General features: G+C 44.0%; 1 protein-coding gene across 2 annotated transcripts; it reads left to right on the plus strand.

The window, feature by feature from the left end:
- The first annotated feature begins 323 nt into the window (after positions 1–323).
- On the plus strand, positions 324–18,994 carry LOC137561778 (zona pellucida sperm-binding protein 4-like). 2 transcript variants are annotated; one of them, XM_068273138.1, is made up of 12 exons: positions 324–792; positions 2,697–2,821; positions 11,543–11,636; positions 12,637–12,792; positions 13,694–13,884; positions 15,850–15,947; positions 16,020–16,147; positions 17,286–17,475; positions 17,552–17,702; positions 17,788–17,866; positions 18,643–18,747; positions 18,828–18,994. In XM_068273138.1, exons 1-12 carry the CDS (start codon positions 612–614, stop codon positions 18,971–18,973), a joined length of 1,644 nt encoding a protein of 547 aa, XP_068129239.1. In that variant the 5' UTR covers positions 324–611; the 3' UTR covers positions 18,974–18,994. The 2 variants fall into 2 exon arrangements, with proteins under 2 accessions (XP_068129239.1, XP_068129240.1); XM_068273139.1 differs by lacking the exons at positions 324–792; positions 2,697–2,821 and adding an exon at positions 11,266–11,399.
- The last annotated feature ends 345 nt before the right edge of the window (positions 18,995–19,339 follow it).

A 19,339-nucleotide genomic window follows, 5' to 3' on the forward strand; every position in this document is an offset into this window, starting at 1 on the left:
CAGATCAAATCCACCAGGATGGATTTTCAGATCTGCAGATGATTGCCAGATATGCAGATGAAGTCTGTTAAACAAGGTGTGTATGAGGATCTGCAGATCTCATAGACTGTGAATGCATTTTGAAGGAATGGATCTATTGCAGGAAGAGATCTTTTGTAGATAATGATCTGTTGAATGTGTAAGGGCATCTTTGTGTGCAGCATCTTGCAAAGATTTTATCTGATGGGGAGTGCAGCTCCATAGAAAAGACTGTGTAGAGTATGGCTCTCATACTACATGGAATGGGGTAAAATTGGTCTGTGATCTTGCCTTTTCCAGAGACTTTTATCTCAAGTGTGTATGCAGCATAACTTGTCTAATAAGAGGTTGGCCCACCTTCCTCCAGGATATTATTTATTTGTCCAATCACAGGTTGGCCCGCCTCACTTCAGGATAGTACTTGTCCAATCAGGGATAAGCCCACCCTCCCTCCAAGATATTACTTGTCCAATCAGAGGTTGACTTGCCCTCCCTCCAAAATATTACTTGTCCAATCAGAGGTTGGCACGCCCTCCTTCCAGGATATAAATTGCTGATCAGAGCACAGACAGGCATCAGCAGCTGCAGGAAACATGGGTAGTAGTAGAGCAGGGCTTGGCTTCCTGGTGGTGCTTTGGGGCTGCAGCTTGCAGTGGCTGCTCTGTGCAGGACAGGGACTTCTGGATGGCTCCTCCCACCTCCACTGTGGCCTGGAGAACATGGAGTTGTCTTTTTCTATGCCTGGTGGTGCAGAGATGTCTTTGATGATGCTGGGTGAGTGTGATCTGTGATTGCTTACTGACTCAAGTTTATATGTAAGCTATTTATTCTGACATGCTTCATACTATGTAATGTCTGTCCTTGCATTTTAAGTAGAGCAGTGCTTGTATCTGTCCTAATGGCTGTATGTTCTTTGGCCTCCATGGTATGTTTTGCTCCTTGAGTTATTAAGTGATAAAAACTATGGTGAATATGGAAGGTGCCATGGATAAGTAGAATGCTGAAATTGAGGCTTGTGTGTTGGCTTAAAGAGACACTGAAGCAAACATAAAAATATAATTTGTATGTTTAGTACCGCTAAGCAATAAAACATTAGGAGCAGAGACATAAGTCTGTTTCCAGTATAGGAAGAGTTAAAACTTGTTTATGCAAAAGAGCCATTGAGCTCCTTGAGTCTCAAAGTTGCAGAGAGCTCTGTCTTCTGACACTCATCTCAAGTGTTTGTTCTCTCTTGAATGCAAATTATGTGTAGCTATAAAATCTTAGAGTGCAATGGCTTAGCACACTTCCCAAGCTGCATGGAAGTTGGGATTTGTTTGCACCTTCCTGACCTCCTGTACTGCTCAGAAAGCGTCAGCTAACAGCTCAGGCGGTATTTTGCAGTGGAGGTTGGCATTAATATTCTAGTAGTAGATGGTTCAAGTGGAGGCCCTGAATTTTACCTTTGTCTTTTAGTGCAACAGCACATGACAGGTCCTCTTAAATAAGCCTCCCCCCCCCCAAAAAAAAAACTCCTATAAGCCAGGTGTGGTTACTGCTATTTATGCAGCTAGCAAATTAACATTAAGGACATGTAAATTATCTCTTGTCCTTCTCAGTGCAAAGCCTGCTGGGGTGGTGTTCAAGTAGAAATCTACTTTTTTCTGGTGTAAGGTGGCAGAACAGGTCAATTGGCTGTTATCTACAACTAGGGGAAAGTCAGTGAGAAGCAGTGTAAACCCAGCACTCCCATTTAGGTTTGGTTGGCAAAATGTGAGGGGCTTACCACATAGCTAAGGGCTCACTCACACTACAGAACGCATGCATGGATGTGGTTTCATGTAGGAGTTGCCATTGCCCAGAATTCACAATCATTTTCTGCATGCTGAAATGCACTTGTGGTAAATTCATGACTGAAAGACCATCTTGACATTCACAATTTTATGCATGAATTACCGCATGTGTAAAATTATACGCATTATTTACCCGCATGCGTAAAAAGTGCAGTGAAAGTCAACAAAAGTTGGTAATTCCCATTAAAAAAAAATAATCCACACAACAAAGGGGCGCATTATTTCTGACTTAACTACTAGTGAATGTGGAAGAAAAATGCGGCAATTATCACTGGCAGTAATATAGCACTCAATTCTTACTGCATGTGATTGTGGAGTCCGTTGTGGTTGTAAGAGCAGATTAACTTGGCCCTCCAGCTGTTAAAGGCAAATGCATTGTGGGACTTGCAGTTCCATGAGTCATGACTGTGGCTGTCAGACTCCTGCAATGCATTGTGGGATTTGTAGTTCCATAGCAGCTGGAGGGCCAAGTTTGCTCATGCCTGTGTTAGCCCATGCACAGTACAACCCATCAGGCAAACATGCTAGAAATGTTCCCAGGCACGTTTACATGGGAATGGACAGCTGTACTGTGAATGGTGACATGAAAGGTCATGGACTTTCATGTTACCATGTGGATCATACACTATAGGCTTTATCACAAATCGGTGACATGGCGTTATCAGGGGTGTGGCTTAAGTGCCCCTTTCTCATCTCCGAAAGTTGGCAGGTATGAATTAATGCCTTTCAGTTCCTGACTAGCCCTGTAAGTTGATGCTGCCCCTGTTGATGTAAAATGGCTGCCTACATCTGAATTAAGACCTTCTTCTAATCTATTTATATTTATACTTTATTTTTTCCTCTCAGATCTTCTTGAGGATGAATTTAGGAGTCTGCACAATGATTCTGCTTGTGGAATCTGGGTAGGAGAGAGACCAAATAACACGATGGTGGTTGGTGCTGCTTACACTGGATGCTATGTAAGGGAGAAGGTAAGGGGTTCTGCTCATTAGTAACTGCCACTCCCTGAAGACACAGGGTGGCTTCATCTTGTAAAAACTTGCGTCATGGCCAGATGCGTAACTAGAAATCCTGTGGCCGCCTTCTCTCCGTGACTAGACTGCTCAAGCATCACTACAGTACACAGCACTTGGAGGGGTAAAACAGCTGTACACAAGAGCTTGCTGAATAGGAACTGTCTACAAATCTTAAAGTTTTTTTTTAATCAGTGACTGAGCAGATGCTGTCATTAGAACTGTGCAGAGGCCTTTTTTCTTTTGAAGCCCTTCAGTCTGAAACCATATAAATTACCTCCTTTTTATTGCCTGGTTATGGTAATGGTGGCCATACATGGTACAATTTTTCAATTAGATAATTTAGTTCGATTATTCCGTTAGATCGAATATAAAGATTTTTTTTTCCCCACAATCCTTCAGGGCAAGGTGAGACGTCGCTCCTCCCAGACGCAGGAACAGACAGCACTTCCCCTATAAAAGAATCAAATGGTTAGTCCACCCTCAGTGCTGTTTGTTCCTGCGTCCAGGCAGGTCGGCATCTCCCCGTGGGATTGAGCCTGTGTGCTGGGCTGCAGGTTTCAGTTCCTAGGGCGGCTGAGACAGCGGTACTGAGGCCGTCTAGCCTTCACCCCACACTGGTTTTGTTTGTCTGTGGGGTTGCCTACCTTTCTCTGCCGAAGGTGGTGGAGCAAAAGTGGAGGGCACAGCTCACTTTGCCGCTTACGGAGGGGTTGGAGCGGAAGGAAACCAGATGCGGGCGGGCCATGTGCGGGCTCGCATGTCGGAGAAATGTCCGCGTGGTGCTTCCGGATGCGTAGTTTCCGGCAGGTAGGCCGGAGGCTGCGTTTTGAGCTAATGGGAGCCGGTTTCTTCTGTTGCTTCCTGCTCTGGTCCCGCCTTCGGTGACGTCCGTGCGCGGAAGTATGAAAGTGAGCGTGTGCAGGCTGGCGGTGGCATTATTACCCTGCAGAGGACAGACTGCAGTCTTGTGCAGGATATCTGGGATCAGGATGACTGCTTCAGAGAAGACTGAGGGTAATCCAGCCGCTCAGGTGAGACAGTCTTTCTGGGATATGTTTGCCATTTTTTATTATGGGCGTTTTTTTGCTAGTTACATGGTACGTGTATGTCTATATTGCAGGCCAAAGTAACAGAAGCAGGGAGACCTCCTCCTACTTACAAAAGATGCCCTGTATGCAATGTGAAGTTGCCATTGCCATATGCCAAAACTTTATGTCAGCAATGTACAGAAAAGATTTTGGGGGAGCAATCGGGTCCTTCAGTACAGGAGACCTTGCAAGCCTTTAGGGAGGAGATCAATTCCTCCTTAGCTTCATTTAAATCTTCCTCATCGGGAGCGGTTGCTTCTACATCCCAAGGTACTATCTCTGTGAACCCTGTGACTGAGGGTCAGGAACAGATAGACGCCAATGGGAGCTCAAATGAGTCAGATTCTAAAGAGGTAGAAATCGATACTCCCTCACGCTTCAGGTTTCGGGTGGAAGATACCGAAGCTCTGATTGCGGCTATTAACGATGCCTTGGAAATTAACAGTGAAGCTACTGTTGCTTTATCCCTTCATGATCAGTTATATAAAGGGATGGAGGAAAAACAAGGCCTCTCCTTTCCTGTGCATAGTACTATCAAACAGACTATTCTGAAGGAATGGAGTGATCCAGAAAAGAGGCTTTTATTTCTAAAGCTTTGAAGCGCAGGTTTCCTTTTTTGGGTGAAGATTCAGCCCTGTGGGATAAATGCCCGAAATTGGATACCCCTTTTTCACAAGTCTCAAAACAGGGGGATCTGGCATTTGAGGATCTGGGTGATCTTAAGGATCCTTTAGACAAGAAAATTGACACTTATCTTAAAAGAACATGGGAGGCGAATGCGGCTACATTTAGGCCTGCAATAGCTTCAACTTGTGTTGCTAGAACATTAGAGTTGTGGATAAATCAACTCAAGGCAAATATTCTGGCAGGAGCATCGGTAGAACAATTAATGGAATCAATTACCATTCTCAATAAAGCTGCTAATTAGCGGATGCATCTGCAGAGGCTATAAGGTTTACAGCCAGGTCTACTGCTTTAGTGAATGTCTCACGAAGAGCATTATGGTTGAAAACTTGGGATGGTAATTTGGCATCCAAAAATAGATTGTGGGGGGGTGCCTTTTACAGGGGACCTATTGTTTGGTCCAGATTTGGACCTGGCTTTGGAAAGAACTTCTAATAAAAAAACTTTTCCCAGAAAACAGAAAGTGTCCAATAGGAAGTATTTTCGGAAGTCAGGTGCGAACCAAAAAGAACCTTCGAAGGACCAGAGAGGTAATAAGAGATGGTTTTTTTTTGACAAATCCAAAAGAGGAGGGTTTAGATCTAAGCCATCAGGTCAGTCAAAGCCACAATGACTTCTGTCCGGCGGTCGGGGGAAGGCTAAAGTATTTTTACCGAAATTGGTCGAAAGTGGTAAAAAGTCCATTTATTCGACAATCAGATTTGGATACCAAATCGAATTTGCCATGCCCCCCCCCCCGTCAAGATTTGTAATCTCCAAATCTGATTCCAGAGATCGTGGACATTCTAGACAGCATGTTAAAGCAAAAGGTAATCTGCAAAGTTCCGTACAAGGAACAAAGAGAAGGATTTTATTCAACTATATTTTTGGTAAAGAAACAATCAGGGAAGTTTCGCCTGATTTTAAATCTAAAGAGATTAAACCCGTTTATCAGAAAGAGAAAATTTCGCATGGAATCAATTTTTCCATAAGGGATCTGTTTCCAGAAGCGTTCATGGTCTCCTTGGACCTGAGGGACGCTTATTGGCATGTTCCAATTCACAAACGATCCCAGAAGTTCTTAAGGTTTGCTCTTCAAGTAAACGGAGTGTTGATGCAGTTTCAATTCCTATGCCTCCCATTTGGGATCACTTCCGCTCCAAGAATGTTCACAAATTCTGGGGGAAGTTTTGATACCCTTAAGAGAAAGGTCGATCATGGTAATTCCATACTTAGACGACCTATTAATATTGGGAAGTTCAGTGACAGAAGTGGAAGATCATTTGCACATGGTGTCAGATCATCTTCAATCACTAGGATGGATCATAATTCGGGAAAAATCATGTCTAGTGCCAAGTCAAAGAATGTTGTTTTTAGGCATGGAAATAGATTCATTAGATCAAAGTTTCTATCTTCCCGTCAAAGGCGGAGAAATTGAAAAATGCAATTCGGCACCTTCAAAAGGAATGGCAACCTTCATTAAGACTGATATCTCAGGTATTGGGACTGATGTCATCAACGATGGTGGCGGTTCCATGGGCACTGGCGCATCTAAGGAAGCTTCAGAATTTTCTATTGGGAAATTGGGATGGGCAGCCTCGAAGCCTGGACTTCAGTGTCCATTCCTATCCCGGTAAAGTTGTCACTTCAATGGTGGTTGGAAGATTCCAATCTTCGGAAGGGCAATCTTTGGAAATATCCGACAGAAAAGATTCTGACCACGGACGCAAGTTCGTGGGGATGGGGGGCTCATGTGGACCATGCAGCATTCCAGGGCAAATGGTCAAGACAGGAGTCTCAGAGCTCTTCGAATTGGAGAGAATTGAAAGCAGTAGAATTAGCACTGATTCAAGCAAAATCCGTCCTATTCAAAAAAACATGTCTTAATTCAGTCAGACAATGTGACAACAGTAGCATTTGTAAGCAAGCAGGGAGGCACAAAATCCCTGTTGCAGGAAGTTGCGGATCAGATTTTGTTTTGGGCAGAAGAGAATGTGTTGTCCTTGAGAGCAGTTCATCTCAAGGGCACATTGAGCAGGAACAAGATTCTGGCCTCAGAGTGGTCGCTGAACAGAGATGTGTTTCTGATGATCACGGAAAAATGGGGGATTCCGTCTGTGGATCTTCTAGCATCTCAGGAGAATGCACAGACGCAAAGATATTTTTCATTGAACCCAAGGGACAATGCAATAGGGATAAATGCATTCAACTTCCAGTGGGACTTTCCCTTGATGTATGCTTTTCCTCCCCTAAGCATGATTCTGGAAGTACTAGGAAAATGGAGAAAGAATCAAGGACGAATGATTCTGGTGGCACCTTTGTGGCCAAGAAGATCTTGGTTTGCAATGATGAAAAAATTCACGATAGAGCAACCATGGTTGCTGCCTCTCAGACGAGATCTATTGGTCCAGGGAGACCTTTGGCATCCACATCCAGATCGGTTGAATCTGGCTGTATGGATCCTGAGCTAGTCTGGTTGAGAAGCCTGGGGGTATCAGATAAGGCGGCCTCAACATTAATTGGAAGTCGGAAAGAAGTTACGAGAAATTTATCTAAAGTACTGGAAAACTTTCCATTTCTGGCTGAAAAAGTCTAAATTTGATAGTATTTCAATCCCGGCTGTTCTGGATTTCCTCCAGGAGGGTTGGGAAAAGGTGTCTGTCAGTACTCTCAGGGTACAGATGGCAGCACTTACTGCTTTTTCAGAGGTTCCTATTTCTACCTCTCCTTTGTGAGATTTATGAAGGCAGTTTCAAGAAAACTTCCAGTGTTCAGACAATATGTATCCCCTTGGGATTTATCTATAGTCTTGCAGAGTTTGGTTAAAGCTCCATTTGAACCTTGAGAGTTGTTCCCTCAAAATGCTTACTTTAAGGTTGTATTTTTGGTGGCCATTACAACAGCTAGGAGAGTCAGTGAGATTCAGTCCTTGTCGATGAAAAGTCCTTATTTTCAGGACAGACTAGTGCTTCAAACAGACCCCAAGTTCTGTCCTAAAGTGATGTCAAAATTTCATAGGTCACAAGATATTGTATTGCCAACTTTTTGTGTAAATCCAAAAGGGGAGAAGGAGCAGACGTTCCATTCTTTGTATGTAAGGAGATGTGTATTAGAATATCTAGCTAGAACTGCTGAGATAAGGAAGTCAGATGCATTATTTGTTATACATTCAGGCAGAAATTCAGGTCAAGCGGCTTCAAAGTCTACTATTGCGAACTGGATTAAGTTAGCAATTTTTAAGGCTTATAGGGTTATGAATCTAGACCCTCCAGCCTCCTTTAAGGCACACTCTACTAGAGCTATGGCAGCTTCATGGGCAAATAGGGCAGGAGCGTCACCTGAACAAATATGCAAGGCGGCAACGTGGTCAACATTTTCTACGTTTATTCGTCACTATCGAATTGATGCATTGTCGGCTCACGACCAAGCGTTTGGAAGGAAGATTCTCCAAGCGGTGGTCCCACCCTAAGGTTATATTACTTGTTTATCATCTCACCTTGCCCTGAAGGATTGTGGGGAAAAAGCAGAGTTAGTACCTGCTAACGATGTTTTCAACAATCCTTCAGGGCAACGATCCCACCCGGGTGTTTGTGTCTTGTCAGATAGTAGCACTGATTGTGGGTTAGTGGATTGTTCACCTGTCGGGTACTTGTCTAAACGCACTGAGGGTGGACTAACCATTTGATTCTTTTATAGGGGAAGTGCTGTCTGTTCCTGCGTCTGGGAGGAGCGACGTCTCACCTTGCCCTGAAGGATTGTTGAAAACATCGTTAGCAGGTACTAACTCTGCTTTTCCAGCATGTCCGATTAATTTTTCCCAAAAAGGGATAATCGTTTGAATTTCTTGATCGCAAAAAAATATAACTTTCATTCAATCATTTAGATTGAATAAACATGAAAATCGACCATTTTTATTGTACCATGTATGGCCACCATAAGCATTAACCAGTTTGTCCTATCTGGACAAGTTTTCTCGTCCAGATAGGCGCTGGTGCGCGCGATCGGGCGTGCACTCCTGCTGCCCGCCGCTAGCCCCGATCAGTGAATGGGAATATAATTCCCATTCACCGATCTAACTTCCCTGCAGAAATACCAATGCTTTCTCTCCAGAGCACGGTATTTCTGCCCCCAGGAAACTTCTCCCCAGCATTTTAGTTCCTGGATGCGAGATTGTTTGCATCCAGGACTTTTTTCACTGTGGCCAAATGGTAAACTGCACCCACATACATTTTTCATATAAAATAAAATATATATATATATATATATATATATATATATATATATATATATATATATATATATATATATATATATATATATATATATATATATATATATATATATATATACATACTATCATTTAAAATTAGCAGTTTCCCTCCCACACCAAATTACCCACATACACTTTTTTTTTTTTATTAAAAAGTTACCCAAGGGTCTGAACTTTTTAAATATGCATGTCAAGAGAATGTTGTTATAATATTTAAAATTATAAGCTTATAAATGGTGATGGACGGAAATTGAAAAAATGCACCTTTATTTCTAAATGAAATATCTGTATCGGGCTATGGTGCCCGATCACTGATTCCTCTCCCCCGCTGAAAAAGTGACAGCTTCTCTCGGAAGCTGTGCTTTTTCTGGCTGTTCCCTCCCCGATGCATCACTCTAAGCGTGTGTTATGCTTAGAGTGACGTCATGTAAACTCATGGCCGCCATCTTGTGGCCAAAAAGTAATACTACAACTGAAAATAAAAATTAACACACTTACATTATAAATTTATTTACCTCCCACCCTACCAAAACTACCCAAATAAAATGTTTACTATAAAAAAAAACCCATTACAATAAAAAACATGTAAATATTTACCCAAGGGTCTAAACTTTTTAAATATCAATGTAACAATGAAATCTCTTTTTTTTTTTAACTTTAAACTTGTAAATAGTGATAGATGCAAAATGGAAAAAATGCACCTTTATTTCCAAATTATTGTCACCATACATTGTGATAGGGACATAATTTTAACGGTGTAATAACCGGGACATATGGTCAAAAACAATACATGAGTTTTAATTATGGAGGCATGTATTTAAAAACTATATAATGGCTGATAATTGAGAAATAATGAATTTTTCCATTTTTTTTCTTCCTGTTAAAATGCATTTACAGTAAAGTGGCTCTTAGCAAAATGTACCCCCCAAAGAAAGCCTAATTGGTGGCGGAAAAAACAAGATATAGATCAGTTCATTGTGATAAAGTAATAGGCTAATGACTGGGAGGTGAACATTTCTCACGTGAAAACGACGGAACGCAAATGGGTTAAAGCATGCAGATGTCCTGCCACCATGTGGTGTACAGCAAAACACTAACTTCAGAGTGCAAGGTCACGCATAGACTGCCCATAAATAGTAGGTTGTGTTAAAAGCCAATTACAATACTCTGCCTGCAGCTATGAGGCCAGTTAGATCATGGTCAGTCTGACTTAGGATATTCTTAAAGGGGCTCAGCTCGTTAGAAGAGGAGCTGTCAGCCATACTATCTCAGAAAAAAAATCCTATAGAAGTAGATGAATACTTGCTCTACTTAACATATATATTGCACTGTCCACATTTTGATAGTGATTTTTCTACAGTAAAAGAATCCTTCTTAGCATTTCCCATTTTAGCCGTGGCTATTTTGAAGCCAATCCTGATGTCATTTCCTCCCTTACTCTCCTCTGCCTGATTTGCCCACCCTTCACCCTTCACTATAGTGCATTGTCTCAGCATGAGAAATATTGGCCAATCCGAGAGGAACAGCTGTGGGAGGGGAAAGAGGCTTCAGCCAATCAGGCTGCATTAGTAAAGTATAGAAGCAAAGGACAACCCAGCATGCCTTGAAACTTTGTGTACCAAATAAGCCAGGTAAACTGGAGAATGATAATTTATCAACAAATGTAATCATGATTTAACTTCTGGATTGCCTGGTTAGCATCCTTTATTTTTATCTGGTAAACAAGTAATTGGTTTGATTTTTATGCCCTACAGTTACCCTTTAAATGATTTATACATTTTGCCAGCCCCATACGTTCCAATAGCTTCAGTCTTCTGCAGTGCCGCTACTGTCCCCACACTTTGTCATTTGGCTCCAGTCTACACAGAAGTGTGCTTTGCATATCTTTCCAGTAGCTGCTGGAAGTACATAGAGGGTGCACTTATGTTAGACTGAACCCGACTGATGGAAGTGCAGGGTCCCGGTACCAGTGCTACTGAAGATGGGAGCAATCAGAGTGTACATCTGGAGGAAGCCCTAGGTATGTACACATCTATTTCAACAAGCTCTGATACGCTTTAGGTTACCAGAACCAAAAGGTTCTGGTAAAAATGATAGCTGCAGTGTGGGGTTAAAAATACCATCTGCTCCTCCTGGCGCCATTAGTGTAATCTACATCCTGGTGTCCGGTGACTTGCTTGACCTGGACGTACTGCGCCCTGTGCAGTATGTCTTCCCCTCTTCACTTCTGACTGGCGTATAGTGAGTGGCTCAGAAGCATGCTGATCCCTGTCTCCTCTGGGCTGTATGTGCGCTCCACTAGCCCAAGCATCACATGATTAGCATGATTAGCTTGTGACGCTTGGGGTAGTGGAGCGCACACGCAGCCCAGAGGAGACAAAGGGATCAGCGTGCTTCTGAGCCACTCGCTATGCGCCAGTCAGAAGTGAAGAGGGGAGTATGTCTGGGTCAAGCAAGTCACCGGACACGGGATGTATATTACACTAATGGTGGAAGGGGGCAGGAGCAGAAGGTATGTACTTTTAACCCCCCGCACACTGCAGCTCATTATTTTACCTTAGGGCTTCAATAACAAATGGGCTCCTGCAAAATTAAATGTTAAACATATCTGTAGATGCCACCTCTTATCTTTGTGAAACTGTCTTTGATTTTCAGGATGAAGAATATGTGATGACTCTGCTCTTGAAGGAAACTGTTGATGGTGCTCCTCAGCAGTACAAGATAGAGAGAACCTGTCTAAGGCTGTCTGGTAATGCAAGATCTATTTGTTTCTATGAACACCAAAATACCTCACATCCTGAAGGGGGAGAAATGGTCACATGACTTCATCTTACACCCAGCTACATGCATGGGAGGCAGCCCACCAACCATCCCATATTCAGCAGTACTGCCCCAGGGAGGGGATCTTTCTCACAGCACCCCCTGTGTCCAGACTGGGCAGAGATTGTGGCACCAGTCACACTCTGTGGAAGGGAGGGGAGCTGGCATACTTTACCTCTCCATGGACCCCCCCCCCCCCCCCCCTGTCACCTTGCAGAGTATTGTTCCAGTGGTGTGTGCTTTTATCTCACCTGTCCATGGGTTCTGGCCATCTCCTATACTTCCTGTTTTCTGACTTTTCATGCTGAGAAACAGGAAGCAGAGTTGAGCCCACCATGGACAAGTGAGACTAACCCAGCTGTGCCAATAGGGGACACTTGAGGGAGCAATGCCAGCCACATACCTGCATTGAGCAAGCCATCAACTTTGCACCCAGTGGCACTCTCCTCCCACCCATTGGCAACCACCTGCAAAAGTGGGGGTGGGGCTGATGGCCCCAGGGGGCATGGTTTTCATTTTTATCTTTAAAAGTTGGGAGGTATGATGAATGTCTGGATGATTTGATTTCAGTGGTGGAGCTGTGGGCCCTGATGTAATTTTTACACTGGGGCCCCCAAGCACTGTATACATAAATGATACGGTGCACCAAAGCCTGCCAATGTCAACTACAGTGTCAGAGGTGCAAGAAGGGGGATGGGGAACAGATTGTTAGTTACCACTATTCAAAGTATCTATAGAAGTGATTATGAGCACAGGACCAATAGAGCTAATACTGCAGTTGAGGAAGGGCCCCAATATGGTGGCTACCTCTGCACCCCTGTTTAACCTCTTGGGGATTGTAGCTGGGTGTGGGTGATGGGCACCTAATGCTGTCTGGATGATTTAACCTCTTGTGCTAAACAAGGTCTTCTTTCCTGCTCACACTATAGCCATGGATGCCCCAAGTCCTGATGTCTGTTCTGCTGTCAGCCAAGCTGATAAAGTGGCCTGTGCTGGACCCTCTGTCCCTCAGGATGCCTGTGAAGGGATGGGATGCTGTTACTCTGCAAGAGATGCGTCTATGCCCTGCTTCTTTGGAAACAAGTGTAAGTTATTATTGCTGAGTGGCTGCCAGTCGTCTTTTACATGGTCTCATACATACTGACTCACTAACACTTTGAGTGGCTGCCATTCTTGAATTAAAATCTACATAGTGTCTCTAGCAGAATTGTTTAGAACAATGGTATGTGGGTCTGAGCGTAGACTTCTGTGAGCGATTTTGGAGATTTCCATTTTGAAAGATGGCTGGAAGGGAGTTCTATATGTAGATGTCTGATCAGGAAGAACACTGCTTGCTTGGGTGTCTCTTGGTGGCCCTAAACATACAATTAGCAAAAATCTGCTATTAACTGCAAGCTGACCTGGGTTTCTTGACTTAAAACTGATGTGAGGTATATGGAGGCTACCATATTGCTTTCCTCTTAAGCAATACCAGTTGCCTGGCTGTCCTGCTGATCCTTTACAATTAGCCATAGACTCTGAGCAAGCATGCAGCAGATCAGGTGCTCTGACTGAAGTGACTGGATAACCTGCATGCTTGTTTCTGGTGGTTCAGACACTACTGCAGTTAAATGGAGAAGCTTGCCTGCCAGGCAACTGGTATTGTAAAGACAATATAGCGGCCTCCATATCCCTCTTGTTCTTCTTAGTCTGTAAATGTGCCACATGGTCAAACCAACCTGGTTAGCTAAGAACTTGGCAATATACATGTGGCCATGTGTACATTACTACTTCAATACTTCCAGAAAATGGTGTACAGGACTTGGTCCCTGAGGTACCACTCAAGTCACTAAACTGGGAGCATGAGTCATGTCATGGGACTATAAATGGCCACTATTACTAACAAAGGGCTATACTTGCAAGAAAAAGTTGCCTCATAGATCTACCACACCATAGCCTCTCCTGACCATTCAAAGAAATTAACTTGAAACTACTTTGTCTCCACAGTGACCACACAGTGCACAATTGAAAACAATATGGTGATCGCCGTGTCCAAAGACCTGACCAGGCCATCAACAAACCTGGATTCAGTCCATGTGATAGGCGTGGACTCCACATCCTGTGCTGGATTTTCACTTTCTAAGAGTGACTCCTTTGCAGTGTTTAAATTCCCATTTTCCTGTGGTGGGCACTTCCAGGTGAGTGTAAAGCCTTCATTCTGTAATCATTCCCAACATCAACTTTTTTTTTTTTTTTTTTTTTTGGGGGGGGGTCAAATATGAGAACTAGATTACAGTAGCCTTTCAAATACTGCCCAACTGCTATTATGACTTGATCTTGCAAACTCAACCACCACCAATATTTGGTAACGATAACTTGCTAGATGCAGGCAAAGTGGACACTGGGGAAGTGAGTTGTGAATTGTGCCTGCTTTTCCTGCCAGCTACCTGTGAATCTTATCACTTACTGGCCAGCGATTCAACATCTTATGCTGGGAATACATGGGTTGATTCTGGCACTCAACTCTGCACCGATCGTTTTTCCACTTAACTTCAATGGTGAATCGAGCAGCAAAACTATCGGACATGTCAAATTATCTAACCATCTTAATGGCTCAGAATCGAGCCATGTATTCCCAGCATAGGGTTAGCATGCAGTTTGTTGCTCAATGATTGGTAAGTCGGTTACCACCTGTTCAGGGACCGTTCTGGTTTGACACAAATGGCTTAACCTTATTGTAAACCAGTTTGTCCATCAGCTAGATGGTTAACCTCCTTAGCAGTAATCCAGCATTGGGCTCAGGACAAAGCCAGTTCAGAGCAGTAATCCTGTGCCTGAGTGAGTTGTATGCAGGGAGCTGCTGCAGATCTCATGTTTTGTTTTTAGGGTCTAGGCTGGGGGGGATTGCATGGCTTTTAGACCCTACATCTGGAAATGGCACCAGGGAGGCTAAAGGCTGCACACATAGGTGCCAACTTACTAGCCTATTGGGACTAGGTTTGCCTAAACCTCACATCTATAATGTTGCCCAGGAGTGACCTAGGACAAAACTAAACTTAAGCACTCTAAAATGTATGCAGGCTACAAACCTTCATAGGTTATGTTGACTGCACTATTTGTGGCTGCTTAGACTTCCATAGAAGCTTTGTGTGGCACACTGCTGGTGACCTCTTGGCAAGGCATTGCCTAACCCTAGGCAGGCATCTGACCTTACCTCTTAAAAAGGCCAGATTTAGGACATGGCCTAGGGCACCAAAGCAGCAGGAGTAACTGGTGCATTTGCAAGCTTGCAAATGCTGCAATGCAGGGAGATCAGGCAAGCACCTGACCGCGGTACCCTGCTGCCAGCAGCCACCTTGCTCTCTGTGCATGTTTGAATTGTGGTCGGTGGCTATGGACTTGGGCAGCATTGAAGATGGAAAGGAAGAGGAAGCTTCTGCACTGGAGATGAGCTGATGGCTGCTGCGGTGTGAAGGTGAGCTGGCTACCTATACTGAAGGGGGTGGGAAAAAAGGATTAAGGGAGTTATGTCATTTGTCTTCTTATATGGGGGAGGGGACATCCAGTTAACTATACAGGATGGGAGGGGTCATCTCGCTACCTATAACAGAGGGTGCCTTGTGACAGTGGCCTTGGGCGGTAAAGAGTACAAATCCAGCCCTGCTCTTAAAGCGGAATATAACCCTGCATTTCAACTTTGCCCTAAAACATTATTTACAGCATATTGTATGCAACCAGCATTTTTTACTAGACCAGCATTGGAAGGGTTGCACAGAGCGTTAACGTTCTGTGGAGAGAAATGCAGCCGAAGTTTAGATACATTTAAGTAAATGCAATGTAACAAGTGTGGAATGTGACTCACTCTGTGCAGGAGCTCCCGGACAGTGAGTCACATTCCTCACTTGTTACATTGTGTTTACTTGTATCTAAACTTTGGATGCAGCAGCATTTCTCTCCACGGAACTTTAAAGCTCTGTGTAACCCTTCCAATGCTGGTCTAGTAAAAAAAAAAATGCTGGTTGCATATAATATGCTGTAAATGTGTTAGAGCAAAGTTGAAATGCAGGGTTATATTCTGCTTTAAATGAACCTGTGTAGGCTTAATTAATCATAACTGCTTCCAGCTAAGACTTTGCACAAGTTTTCTCACATTATCTCAACAGACGCTTGGTGACCCAGTAACCTATGAGAATACTATAGAAGCTACCAGAGGAATAGAGACCTGGCAGGGGTCTTCCATCACAAGGGACAGTACTCTGCAGTAAGTACAACATGTGACATTCTAGCAGCAGCTACACTGTCTAGAACACCATAACCTTTACTCTCTTTACAGGGTAACAGTGCGCTGCAGGTACATCCAGACAGGCGTTGTCCCACTGCAGCTATCAGTGTCAACCTTGCCGCCACCACTTCCTGTTACCACAACAGGCCCTCTACTGCTGGAAATGAGGATCTCACAAGGTGAGACTGAGATGTCCAGTGTTGTCTTCCTACAAATCCCCCCCCCCCTCCATAATGGGAAACTTGTAAATGTCCTCAAAATGGGAAAGTAGTGGCATCTCCAAGGACCATTGGGGTGTCAGGCTTCTGTACACAATTGTCTTCAAAGGTCTCTATTGGGCAAGTATCCAGTGTGCCTGAGGCTTTAAACCCAGATACCATGCAGGGAGCACCTTTTCTGGGATACAAATCAGTGTATGAATGGGCAGTCTTAAACATAGTCATGAACTGTTTGCAATTCTTTAAGATGAGATGGTTAAGCTTGCCTTCAGATCAGGACAAGATGTACCAGTTGGCATGGGCCTGGGGCAGAGGCAAGAGGCTCCAGCCTCAGGGCGCAGTGTAGGAGGGGGCACACAACTACCTTAGCTATCATTCCCCTATTGTGATTGAAGCAGAGATAAATAAGAGGGGGGATTCATGGCAGTGACTGCTAACCATATAACTGGAGATTAAGGTGTTGGGCCCTGGGGCGCCTCTTACTCCAATAGCAATCAATGGGAGGGATGGAGGGCGAACTTTGGCATCTTAGCCTTGGGTGCTGGAGGACCTTGTCCCAGCTCTGCCTGGAACCCACTAGCAGCCTTTTCTAAGTGCAAAAATGGAGGATAATACTGCTACTCCACAAAATGAGTGCTGGATCAATGGCAGCCTTGTAATTTGAAGTCTCTTGCTAATGTTTTTATTATTCCCTTGACCATTCCTACCCTCCACTCCACCTTGCTGTGTGGATCTCTATACTTGCACAACAGTATAACATACAACAGGCGCTCTATCTTTAACTGTAGCAGATTAGTGTGCTAGAAGCAAGCCTGCACCCCCTAGGTCACCAAAGTGTACTAAGTGGCTTGCACATTGGGAGAGGTTAATGCTGGGAAAGTTAGTACTGTAGGCACGCTAAATATTAGCTTGTGGGGAACTCTAGCCCAAGAAATTGTCATAGTTTAGAGACTTCAACTCCTGCTTGACGTGACCTCATCCCACTCGATACAAAGTAACCTGTGTTTGGGCATTTAGCAGTTGAAGCCTTGTCTGCTGGCGATTTTTGGTAACTATTGGAAACTACCTCAATTAACCATTTTCTGTTCCTCTTGTACAGATGCCGGCTATACATCATACTACTCTACAGGGGATTATCCTGTGGTCAAAGTCCTCAGGGACCCCATCTACCTAGAGGTCCACATCCTGTACAGAACTGACCCCAACCTGGTTCTTGTGTTAAATGACTGTTGGGCTACCTCCTCTGTGGAACCGACACTAATGCCTCAATGGCCCATCTTGAAGGACAGGTCAGTAACTCAACACCTGTACTGTACTCTGTGCCCCCAGAACAAGAGGCTGACATGAGATCTTCTCTGACTCTAGGTGCCCTTTCAACATGGACAGCTACCTGAGCAGGCTGGTTTCTGTTGGAGCTCCTTCACAAGCCGTTCCCATCCCCAACCACTACAAACGCTTCCTCGTCAACACCTTCACATTTGTGGATGCAAACAGCCAGCTCAGCCTTGCCGACCTGGTAATTCAGACACCTACAAATCTTACTAGACTGAGGGTTTTTTTTTTTATGCTTCATCGTGACTAAAATACAAATTTGTCTACAGGTTTACTTCCACTGCAGTGCATCAGTCTGTGTCCCCTCTAACCTGGATGACTGCAAAGCCTCTTGTGGCCAAAGGAAAAGTACGTTGGTTTCTGAAAGTCTTTGAGATGTAAAGATTTCTTTCTTCACACTAATCAGATAACCATGGGGGCTCTGTGTGGCTGATATTGTGGTGAAACCCTCCTACAGTGATGTTAGGACCATGGTTCTGACATCACTGTTGGGAGCCTTTTTTGCATTATGGGAAATTGGGATGTTTCCAACTGTAAAAATAAAAAGCAGCAGCTACTTCCACTGACATCACCTGCCAGCATTGGGGAGAGGAAAGATTTTACAATGGGCACACTGACTAAATCACTTTTAACCACTTCTGTTAATTACACTTATTTTCACTGGAGTTCATCTTAAAGTATACTTTAGGCTTCATAGCCAGGCTGGACAAATCACTATTTCAGAATCCAGGGCTCTCTAGAAATTGCAGCCATCACTGAATAGAGGCAGCTACTTGTTTCCTGTGGGAGGGACTTGCAACACACATCCTGCAAAACTTTCTGCTCACACTTGAGCTAATCATGAAACTTCTCTTCAAAAGGCAAATCCTAAGCCACACATCTGTAATGCAAGTGGCTCCAATACCACTGCAAGTGGGACTTGGCAATCTCAACTCCACTTAGTTGTGCAGTTAGTAGGCCTTCTCTGATCTGCACTACAAGTGAAAGTAGCCTGTACTGTGCTCCACGCAGTCTATCAAAAGATGTGACTATTACTGGTGAAGGGACTGACAGATCTTGAAATGGGGCTTCCAAGAACTCTGCCTATTCATCTTGCCTCAATTAACTGCACCTACTTTCCCTAGAGAGAATGGCTGAACCCCATGCAGTCCAAAGTTTGAAAAGGACAATAGTATCTTCAGAGGGGCCCGTTGCCTTGATTTATGAGGATGAAGTTCTAAATCTGGAAGGTAAGGACAGAAGTGTGGCACCTGGTCTGTAAGTGGGTGACTTCTGTATTGGTCACTAACCCTCCTCTGTTCTATCTTAGGTTCTCATCAGCCATGGTCCTCCTCCCTGGACCTGGCCAGAGCCCTAGCTACTGCTGGAACAGCAGCATCTGTAGCAGTCACTATTGTAGGCATCTGGTTGCATCGCAAGAGACACTCCTGTAACATTAAAGCTGCAGTTGTTTGAATAAACTTTTTTACCAGTTAACTTCTGGTGTGGTGTCAGTTTCTGCTCAAGATGTGTCAACTAAGGAAAGCGACTAAAGCATCTGGTTCTATAGTGGCTTCAACTGGCAAACTTTCCCTAGGAAAAGTTGCATTTTTTTTAACCACTTACTGCACCAGGCACAGTATAATTACCTCCTGGGAAACTTCACTTAACCATCTGGGGCTTGAGGTTGAGCTTGAAGGCCATGCACAGGCATTACTCTATATGGCTATAAACTAAAGCCTCCAGAAGTTGAGGCAAACAAGCTAGCTGGGTTCTCTATAGCAAGTGAGGTGAAGGAGACCATGGGGCTCATCCTGTTACTGGAGGCTGGAACCCCAGTAT

Source organism: Hyperolius riggenbachi, chromosome 3 (assembly GCF_040937935.1).
Source record: "Hyperolius riggenbachi isolate aHypRig1 chromosome 3, aHypRig1.pri, whole genome shotgun sequence".
Classification (NCBI taxonomy): domain Eukaryota; kingdom Metazoa; phylum Chordata; class Amphibia; order Anura; family Hyperoliidae; genus Hyperolius; species Hyperolius riggenbachi.